Below are 11,198 nucleotides of genomic sequence, written 5' to 3' on the forward strand. Positions count from 1 at the left end.
AACAGGGACATAATTTCTGTTTCAGCGTCACCGATGACAACCATGGACTCGTGCAGCGAGCGTGCGTTACCTGGTTCTTTTAATCTAATAACGAGTGTCAGGAATACATTGTTTAAAAGCATGTGACTGGTCCTGAGCTCGTCCCACATCAGAGAAACAAGCTGGAGCAATGGCAGTGAGCAGCAGGAAGTAAAACCAATCAGAAGGTGAAAATGAAGAAATGAAACGAAGAGTTTCTGATCTGAGCTGTGATGTGAGGGTCGGGTCTGGACGCATGGAGGGATTTTGCGATTGTGGTGTGATCCCAGATCTGAACCTTGACCTTTGATCACAGTAAGTTTGTGTTTCAGCAACATGAATAAAAGAAGAAAAAAAACACGTCAACAACCTCAATTTTTCTTTTCTTTATTTAACAAGTTCACTTTTATTTCCAACATTATTCGACACTTCTCAGAATCTACTGGAAAAACAAGCTTTACAGTACACGGACGTCTGGCAAAAATCCGAGGTCACGCTGAAACGTTTGTTTTTCATAAAATAATTTAACTGTCAGTTATTAACTATCACCATGGCTGCAGTTCCTCTGACGTCCACTAGAAGCTGCTGCGCCCGCCCCCCCGAAAAGAAGGTTGCCAATATGTTGCCAAAAAAAGGCAACACATTTAGAAAAAATATGAAAACAGAATTTAACTATTGTTCGATAAGCTGTTACATTAAACGTGACGTATTCATGACATCAACTATTTGCTTTGAGTTTAATAATTTTATGTTTCACAAAATCTCAGTAAAGGTTTAGTGTTACTAATCTTTTAGTTTCACAGCGTTACAAAAACAAACTGGTTACACAAAGTGAAAACTTCTTTATATCATTTTAATTGTTAAAAAAAAAAGTTGGTTCCCTCGATTCATTTGATGTATTTTTATGACCATATTTACAAATTTAAGAAGCAGCTCTGGCTGTAAGAGCACATCGTTCTTCAGTGATCGATATTACAAAACCATCGCCTGTCAGGATCTAACGGGGACAAAACGAGACAAACATCCTTTGTTGTTTCAAGTCTCACTGCAGAGTCTGGAGATCAATGTGAGGACGATTCGACTCCACCTGCAGTTCCTCTGCTCTTAGTTCGCTCAGCATTGACCCTCCGGTTGGTCCCGGTTCTGGTCCCAGTCCCTCAGGCCGGGTGCTGCAGCGTGGTGAGGAGGATCAGGGGGACTTCTTTGTCTCCGGTCCCCAGCAGAGGAAACATCCTCTCGGTGAACTCAGTGGATGTGTGGAAGCTGTAGATCTCTGAGCCCGACTTCACATTGTAAAGGGACACCTGACCCTCCTCCATGTCCAGGAACACGCCCACCTGTCGCAGCTTGGGGTGGTGACCTTTGACCTGCAGGTGAGACGCAAACAGAATACGATTAAGACGAGTCGACAGAAGTTGCAAACTGTCAAGAAGCCTCAAGGTGTGGAAGCCCACTGGTGCCAAAAAGACACTGTGGTGTTTTTGTATTCATGAAAGGACTCAAAGTTTAACTGTTGCATTAAAAACATAAATGACATAAACATAAATAAACATAAATTTAATTTGTATTTTTTATTGAGCTTTACAGGATGGGCTTGTTTGCATCCTTCTTGCCTTAAAATTTTGTCATTAACACACAATAGAATTAATTTCATCAGATTTTAAAGTTATTAAATGTGTGGAAATGATGGATTTTGGGTACTTTTTGCGCCAACTTATTTCAATTAAATTTAGAGATTTTCTATGTTAAAGTCACGCTGACCAAAATAATGTTTAAGTCTGAGTGGCTGCTTTCTTGCGGCACCAGTGGCCTTCCGTACATAAGTGCATGTGAAACGTGGACTGGACCTTGGTGAGCGGCGGCGTGGTGAGCGCCCTCAGCTGGCTGCTGCTCCACCAGATGGCGTAGTATCCGTGAGACGGGCACATATCGAACAGACCCTTCCTCTGAGCCGACTCGCTGACCACACCCAGCTTCCAGTCTTTATTCTCCCCGACGCACACCTGAAAAACACACCTGAGATCAGACTTGGATCCTGCTAGCCATTACTGAACCCAGTCCCAAGGCCGGTTGGGTCCTGACCTCCCAGTAGTGGCGCCCGGAGCTGAATCCCTCCTTGGCGAGGACGCAGGACCAGACGTCGAACCTGTGCGGGCTGTTTCTGTAGAACTGCAGCTTCTCTCCTCTCTTCACCTGCTTACGGTCCTCGGACAGGATCAGGAAGGGATACGCCGTCACCGGGTTCAGCGTCACGTCCTCTGGAAGCAACAAGCACAGGTAAACATAACAGCAAGGTCCCCTGGAGGCTGAAATAGTCATCACAATGGCTGAAGAACTCGATCCAGGACGATCCCGACACCTCACCACAGGATGAGTAAAGGTGGACTTCCCCTGTTTGAGCCTTGGAGTTTCATATCAGTGATCTCAGAGTCAGCTTCAGTAACCCTGTGAATCTAAAGGTAGCGAGGGCACATCCCCTTTACGGTCGATTCTACCACATGAGCTGAACCCATCTGACGATTATGAAGGGCAGCCAATCACAACGTTCAGAGGATGAAGAGAGGACCTGCGCTGAGGCCCAGTATCTGATACAGGAGGATTATTTTGAACTGTGAATCATGCAAAGCTCCTCTACAGTCCAGAAATCAAATATATGTAACAACGCTGAATCCAATGAAGCACTATTACGTATCTTTGCTTAGAAATATATAATGTGAAGACCTCGCATGTTCAAACTTACAGCAGAAACAAACGTTTACAGCCTGAAACTGTTTGTGTATCATTTAAAATGTGCTTTATTAGGGGGTGTGGCCTCTGTGACTGAAAGGTGGATGGTGATACAGGTGGCTAGCTTCACCTGAGCTGGACCTCTGGACCGTGTTTAGGCTGTTTAATGAGATCATGTGACCAGTAACGTGGCTGCTGTGAGGTTACTATGGTAAGAGAGCATCTGGGGGGCGGAGCCAGAGTGTTTTACTTGGATGTTGCCCAGCATTAGCTGGCAGCTGTCTGTCTGTGTGAATGCAGTTATAACCAAACCCGACCTGCATCAACCGAATCACCCAGAAACCAAAACGCTGAAAACCTCACCCATGTAGAGTCGGGCCTTCTTGTATCCTGCAACAACAAACGAACACATTTCATCAGCAATCAGAAACAAGCTCTCATCTCTTCACAAACCTCCCACCGCTACAGCTTCTCTAACAACTCAGCGTTTTTATCCTTTCACTTCATCTTTGTGTCGTTTAAAAACGACCAGCATTTAAAAAAATCTGTCATCTTTGATTTGATTCATAATTTCGTTATCGGTGTCTGAAAGGCTGACGGTGAGCATCCATGTCTGCTGCACACTCACACAGGTACGTACCTGACACCTGCTTGCTCTTCTTTAGGTCTGAAAGTAGACAGGAAAACACTCAGTTATTCTTTCACAATAAAAGCCCCACAACTTGTAACTCATTTCCTCAACATAAGAAATTGTGGGATGAGCAGCACTTCCCTAAACAAGTCAACCTGTCGAGGTAAGCAACATGTTCCCACAGCAGAGACAGAGACACTGTGGACATTCACAGGGCACAGGAAGAAAAGTGAAGTACAAAAAGAGCCAAAATACTGCGCATGCACATCTGCTGATCTGAAGGTTTGTGGTTCAATCGTGCCAAATATCACTGGGCATGATACTGACCCCATCAGAGTGTCCATGTGTGGACTCATGTCCACATGTGTGCACGTGCGAGGACATGTGTGCACGTACGAGGACGGGAAGCTCTGAGTGCTCAGAGTAGACCAGGGCTATATAAGAACCGCTCCATAGTTTCCTTTTTCATATGTACACAGAGTGCAGTGAGGTGATGATAATGTACATTTATAATCAGCGGGTGTTTTCGTGGGTGGTGTCTTGAGTGTCTGCAACAGCGCTCCATCCAACACCATGGCCGTAACTGCCTCTGACGGAGCTCGCTTCTCTGGCTTATTCTGACTGGATAAATTCTTCCCTCAGTAAGGAGAATAGAGTAGAATAGAGTCACTCTTTATTGCAGGGCTCCACAGAGGAGCTTGGAATGATCGGATTGTGGCACACCTGCAGGTAGATACAGGAAGTGACCTCTGACCTCTCACCTTTCAGGGACCACTGGCTCTTCCTGAGACTGGCCGTGCTGGCTCTCAGACTGAGCATGCTCTCGGCCGCCATCATGTCACCGGCTGAAACTGAAACAGGTGAAAGAAACGACTCAGAGGAAACATCTGGAACCCAACATCTGCAGACTGTGCTGTAACATCTGGAACTCACAGGAGTCCGCTCGGGATCCTCGGGGTCCTCGCAGTCCTCGCGAGCGGATCTCCCCGGTCCGGATCTCCTCCATCTTTTCCTTGACCTCGGAGAAAGCGAGCTTCACCTCGCCCAGATGGAAGTGGAGCACCAGCTGCGAGTCGTCATCCGCCTGGGCCTGCAGATCCTCGGCCAGAGGAGCCGTGGTCGCCTCGTATGTCTGAGGGAGGAAGAGGGGTGATGAAGAGGGGTGATGAAGAGGGGTGATGAAGAGGGGTGATGAAGAGGGGTGATGAAGCAGGCCTCTGTTGTGATTCTGGGATCGGTGACTGCAGGCGTCCTCACCTTCAGGAAGGCGATGTGATCTTGACTGGTAGCCTGCGCCTCCAGCGCGGCTCTCCTCTCTGTCAGCTGGCTAAGCTCCTCCTCCAGGCGGTTCACCATCCCGTCCCCCTTTGTCATCACAGCATCCAGCTGGGTCACGATCCCGCCCACCACATGAGACCGGATCTGGTCCAACGAGCCGGACAGGTCGTTCAGCAGGTGTTCAACCTCGCCGCGCTCTCTGTCAGCATGGCTCTGAAACACAGACGGGTTCAGATGTTTGGTGAGAAGAGAGCGACAACGCCATCGTCTTCCACAGGCTCCACCCGCCCCGCCAGGTTTTTACATAAGGAGCAAACAGGTGAGTCACCTGCAGGCTGTCCAGCTTCTTCTTCAGCTCCGTCACACGGATCTCCTTCTCCTTGATCCGGTTCAGGATCTCCTGCTCCGTCCTGGACACCTGTTTCTGAAGAGGCAGGCGGACACGGTCGAGTCAAAGAGCCGCAACAAAAATCACTTTGGACCAAACGATGAATTTACTTTTTGTATCCATCTCCAAGGATTTATTTTCATTCCAGAATGTTTTTTCATCATTTTAAAATCTTTGTTTTTCATCAAAAAGGAAACAAAAAAAAAATTTGCAAAAATTGCAAAAATTCATTAATTTCAAATAAAATTTACAAATTTACAACAAATAATAAATGTAATAATAAATTAAATGATGAATTGTAATGAAATGTAATGAGCAGCATTAACAAACATAACAGTCAACCAAAATGAGATGAAATAAAAAACAGAATCAAATTACTTTAATAAATGGCGTTCCCGGGAAGAATCTGGGATATTTGTACCTGCTTGCTGAGCCTCTCAGTTTGCACGGAGACAGTTTTATGCATCCGATGTTCCTCCAGCACACAGATGGCACAGATGCAGCTCTCACACGTCCTGCAGTACACCTGCACAGGTGAGCCGCTCATCAATGCAGAACATGAACTGATATGAAAAAGTTTTACTTACATGATAAAATAAAACCAGTTATTAAAATAAAACTAATTATTTTTGAATTTGTTCAAAATATAAAAAATTATTGTAACATCTGAAACTGACCATTTTAAAATAAAAAAAACATTCAAATATTTAAATGTTACATAAACATCAAATCAAGCAATCATAGAGAAAAATAAATACCTCCATCAGGCGCCGGTGGACGGAGCAGGTGCGGCCCCTCAGGGCCTCCTGGGGGTCCATCAGGGGGTGTTTGGCGTAGAATGGCGTGGTGTGATGTGGCTGCACGTGCTCAGTGCAGTAGGAGGCGGTGCAGGTGAGACAGGAGCTGACGGCGGGCTGTTTGATTCCCGTACAAACGTCGCACCACACTACGTCCCCGTTCGCCTGAGCTACTGATGGCTCAGGCGTCAGGAAGGGGTTGGTGTTCATGGCGCCTGCCATCGCGGCGCCGGGCGCCCCATTACCGAAGGGCGACGGTAACGGTGCATAGTGAGTCTGTTTGTACTTTTCTGCGATCTGAGCGAAGACTTTGTTGATGCTGAGCTGAGGACGTCCTTCAAACTGATGTTTGCACAGTGGACAGGTGGACACGGCACTGGACGCCCAGTAACCACCGATACACGCCTGCGGGCACAGGACGCACCAGTAACCCACTGCACCTGAACGCACCCCCAGGTAGTTTTCTGTTTGCATTACTAACACTGCTGCAGACCCTGTGATTGGTTAGTTCTTAAAAGGCTGTAAAGCAGGACGAATACCTGACCTGCCAAAAACAGCAGCTAATCAACACCATCGTCGTCATAGTAACAACAACAACAACACTCAGAATCGAGAGCAGCTTGTACAAATGAAGCATTTCAGGACGTGCCGAGCAGTAGAAACACGTCAATGATCACAGATTTGTTTACGTTTCCTGATCATTACAGCTGGGTGAACCTTCAGCAGCAGCTTCCACGCACAGCGCCCCCTGTGCTCACACCTGCAGGTGGACTCACCTGGCAGAAGTTATGTCCGCAGGGGGTGGAGACGGGGTCGGTGAACAGGTCGAGGCAGATGGAGCAGGTGAGCTCCTGCTCTGTGAACAGCTCCGTCGACTCCGCCATCGTGCTGCTCCTGGAGGAGGACACAGAGGAGGCGGGGTTTAGGATCAGGCGCTTTAACATCTGTAACCTTTCAGAGCGTCACCGCCCGGCGACCCAGATGTTCTGACTGAAGTTTATCAGTCAGAACATCTGGGTTTGCTTCACCATCGCTTCACCGTGACGATGCTTCATGGCCACCAACCAGACCTGTGGGCGCAGCAGCAGACCCGAGTCTGTGGGCGTCTCCCACAGCTGTGACACGGAGCAGGTGGTGTCAGGCTGCTGGTGTTCGACGCTCTTCAATCATCAAATCCACCCACAGATGCTGCTGCATATCAATAACCCGGCTTTCCAGCGGTGTCAGGTTGGTGGCCATGAAGCAGCGTTGCGGTGAAGCGATGGTGGAGCAGGCGGAGGATGAGGAGGCGATGTTTATCTGCTCAGACCTGCAGGATGCCCACGCCAAACCGCACTGAACTCTGACCCAGAAAAAAAACAGCAATAAGTAAGAGCCCGGGGACAGACATGGCACACCTGCTCAGGCCTGGACAGGTGGAGAGGGCGGGGCCAGCTGTTTAAAGGGACCTGCTCCTTTGTGTTCCCGTGAGGTCACAGGTGAAGCTTCCAGGCCTTAAAAGATTAAAACTGTGTTTTTAAGCCGACACGTGAAACTGCAGTTCAGAGTGAAGCAGAGGCGTGTCTGCGAGGAGAGGCATGGCCTCGGCGCCCTGCAGCATCACGCTGCGTGAGCTCCCACTGAACTGGACGCTCTGGATGCTGATGGAGAGGCAGCCGAGCGAGTCGGGTGGGCTGCTGCGCCTCGGCCCGTTTCCTCCGTGACGTCTGAGTTTGGATTGGTCACAGGAGATCGGCAGCAGGTTTATTCAGCGTCACTGCGCTGGAGGAACTGGTTCTGATAGCAGCACGAGCGCCTCCAGTTTGTGTTCATGCTCAGTCATCCAGGTAAGGAAATCCCGAAAGGTTGATGCTGCTCGTCTGGATGTGCCCTTTTCCAGACGAACAGCATCAACCGTTCGGGTCCTCCGGCTTGTTCGAGCAGCTCCACCCTAGAGGCAGAAGTTGGTGGGGCTTCAGCCAGAGGATGACCTCTCACCTTCATCACTCTCAAAGCAAGGACGCACCACTCCTCTTCATCAGAGGCCGAGCAGCGAGCCTGAGGCGATTCATCTGTGATGAGATCATTTCAAACAAACTCATCTCATCTTCACTCTGAGCTTCAGCTGATTTCATTCCCGTCAGGATCAAAGCGTCGCTCCGCCAACATCTGGAAACATCTGCACATCTACACTGTAAAACATTCAGAGAGCAGCTGATCCAAAAGTCCAGTCTCTGTCTGAAAGAACGCTTCCAAAAATTCCCTGATCCAGAGCCAGACAAAGTTCATCGTCTCCGGAACATGTAAAACAAATCCATCGGCAAGTTTCGGAGGAATCCTGATAAAAACCGAATCGTCCGCATGACGTCTGTGAAGTATAAAGCCCACACCTGCTCACCTCAGAGAAACAAACGGCTGATGATGAAGCAGCACCAGGATGGACTTAAACGGCCCACCTGTTCTTAGCCACACCTGCACAGGTCACCAGCCAATCACAGGGCTGTTTACCACAGCTGACCCTCGAGGCCAGGGCTGGGTATCGATTCACTTTGATTCGATTCAGTTTTCACTCAGTCAGTCAGAAATATTCTAATTCTGATCAGTTATCAGTTCATCTCCATATTTTGTGTCTGTGTATAAAACCAAGCTGACACTGTGAGACTTGATCAGAGGTGTGAGCATCACAGCAGAGGCCTTTGTGTCAAAGTCACTGAGGCTAAAGCAGAAACACATGAAGCAGAGTTTCCTGGCCTGGCTTTTTAAAGCAGATAACCTTAAACCTGGGGCGATCGTGGCTCAAGAGGTGAGAGTTCGCCTTGTATTCGGAAGGTTGCCGGTTCGAGGCCCGAAGACACTTCACCCGTTGCCTACTGGTGGTGGTCAGAGGGCCCGGTGGCGCCAGTGCAGCCTCGCCTCTGTCAGTGCGCCCCAGGGTGGCTGTGGATTTCCATCACCAGTGTGTGAATGTGTGGATGACTGGATGTGGTGTAAAGTGCTATACAAACACAGGCCATTTACCATTTAAAATAAAACCATGAATCAACATGTGAAGATGAGCTGATGCTGCGGAAGTGAAGAAGAGTCACAGACACAGCTGAGCAATCGTTGAAGTTTACATTTATTCAGTGTGAACAGCAGAGATGAGGCTTTGCTGTCAGAGGCCGACAGCACTGAACACAGCAGCAGAGAATAATGCAGATCTGATGGTCTCTGAGTGCAGAGAGAGAGAGCCGTGCAGGACGCAACAGCCAGAGTCAGAGGGAAGTGATGATGATGATGTTTATCAAACATGAAGCGTAGTTTGATCTTCTGCTGCTGGTTCAGTCAGTGTTGGTCAGAGTGATGAAACCTGCAGCTCAGAAACGGCGTCTGTGGACGATCCACGCTCTGTGTTTACATGTTTGTGCCGAATCGACTTAATAACCCCCCACTCGAGACCATGTAATTTCCTCCATTATTTCCAGAACAGGAAGTGAGAGCCGAGTAAAAACATGTGGGAGCGTGGACGCGACCGATAAAAGGCTGCGCGTGCCCCGAGTGCTGCACGCACATCGGAGAATTCAGACGCATCAACACCTGTTACGTGTTTCACCACGAGCAGCTCTGCGTCGCAGTGAGTCAGAGCTGAGATAAGATCAGCACATGGAAACAAGTCAGAGTCATTTTAAATGACTGTAACCGGACAGAACGCCAGAGAAATGAAAACAGTCTAAAAATGTGATCAGTTCGGTTTGTTTGTTTCAAAGCGTCAAAACGAGCAGAGAGTGAAAAATGCTTCGTGTAACTGAATCCTGAGACAGCCGTCAGAGCATCTCTGCACATCTCGGTCGGTTTGGGCTAAATCTGAACCCGAGTCCATCCTCGGGGCGTCTGTGCGGGTCAGCCACCCAGCCTGACACCGCCTCCACTGGGGCGGGGGACGTCGTCAGGTGTCTGCACGCCACCGGTGGGTTAGGACCAACGCGTCCCACTCAGTCAGGACAAACCGGCAGCTGTTGGTTTCGGTGTAAAGGCGCCGCTCTTCCACCAGCACACAGACTAACTGTGTGGATTTAACCCGGCAGCACCACAGCTTCACTTCTGCCTCCCACAGCTGCTCGTGTCCAGTGAGCGACGAGGTGGAACAGGAAGCAGAGAAACACCTCGTCACAGCAGCCAATCAGATCCTCTCCATGACCCAGAAACTTCAAACTTTCAGACATCAGCGTGTCTGCAGCCCAGTGTTAGTCCAGACCAGGGGTGCCCAATCCCGGTCCTCGAGGACTACCGTCCTGCAGCTTTTAGATGCATCCTTGTTCCCACACACCAGAATCAAATGAATGGCTTGTTATCAGGCCTTTGCCAAACATGATGGCATGCTGAAGAGGTAATCACACCATTTGATTCAGCTGTGTTGGAGTAGGGATGCATCTAAAAGCTGCAGGACGGTAGCTCTCGAGGACCGGGATTGGGCAGCCCTGGTCCAGACTGAAAGTAAAAGCTGGCGCTCAGGTGTGAGCCTCTCCACAGGTGCTCAGACGCCACACGATTACAAACAGGTTGAGACTTTGGTTGTAAAGATTTTGTTGTCTCACGTCAGGTTAGACGTCTGGAATCAAACCTACAGCAGGCTCCACCTGCAGCTCGGACTCAGGAGGCCAAACTCACAGGAACACCTGCACAGGTGTGCTCACCTGACCAATCAGAGACACCGCCAAACCCGCACGTTTTTGTTCCTGTGATTTAAGATCAGTCTGTGAGTCCAGATCATTCTACGTGAAACAGGGAAAAGCTCTTACCTTCCTCTCTGTCAGGTCAGGCGTTTCTGGATCCTGAAACTCTGGTTAGTGCTCCTCTGTGATGTCAGCGTGGGCGGGGCCAACAGGTGCAGAAAGCGGTCAGGTTAGTTTGGTGGGTGGATGTTTATGCAGCTGGGGGGTGAGATTGTTGCTCCTCCACTTTCAGACGCATTTTAACATCCGATCGATCAGATCGAATCCTTTTATTGGTTTTTAAAAATGTTTCAGTCCCGAAGTTTAAAAACAAAGAAACATTAAAATGATCTTCTCATAACTTCAATCATGTCATCAGACTTCAAACAAACCCAAACTAAATGAAATGACAACAAAAATGTATCTAAATTATAGCTGATGAAACAAATATTAGTAAAGAATCGTATTTAATAAATGTTATAAAATAAACATGAAATGAAAACATCATTATTAGATTTATTTATTCATTTAATAAAAGCTTAAATAAAACAGGAAAAAATCTTTCAAACTTTATTTTCGACAAGAATTTGACCTTTGACCTCTGGAACTGTGATGGCAGCAGGTTGGGTGATGCCTGGCTCGAGGGCCAAGTTAACGTGACGGTTGGAAGCGAGCGCTGATGAGTTTTT

General features: G+C 48.3%; 1 protein-coding gene across 1 annotated transcript; it reads right to left on the reverse strand.

The window, feature by feature from the left end:
- Positions 1 to 391: 391 nt before the first annotated feature.
- On the reverse strand, positions 392 to 7,207 carry btr30 (bloodthirsty-related gene family, member 30). Its single transcript, XM_082530921.1, is given in 14 exon segments — positions 392 to 1,193; positions 1,195 to 1,385; positions 1,866 to 2,021; positions 2,101 to 2,276; positions 3,109 to 3,135; positions 3,386 to 3,412; positions 4,138 to 4,227; positions 4,310 to 4,508; positions 4,634 to 4,867; positions 4,983 to 5,078; positions 5,464 to 5,568; positions 5,801 to 6,244; positions 6,616 to 6,733; positions 7,149 to 7,207. Coding segments are annotated over 13 exon segments (1,986 nt in total). The 5' UTR covers positions 6,724 to 6,733; positions 7,149 to 7,207; the 3' UTR covers positions 392 to 1,060.
- Positions 7,208 to 11,198: the final 3,991 nt, after the last annotated feature.

This window comes from Aulonocara stuartgranti, assembly GCF_965226115.1.
Source record: "Aulonocara stuartgranti genome assembly, chromosome: 4".
NCBI classification, from domain to species: Eukaryota; Metazoa; Chordata; class Actinopteri; order Cichliformes; family Cichlidae; genus Aulonocara; species Aulonocara stuartgranti.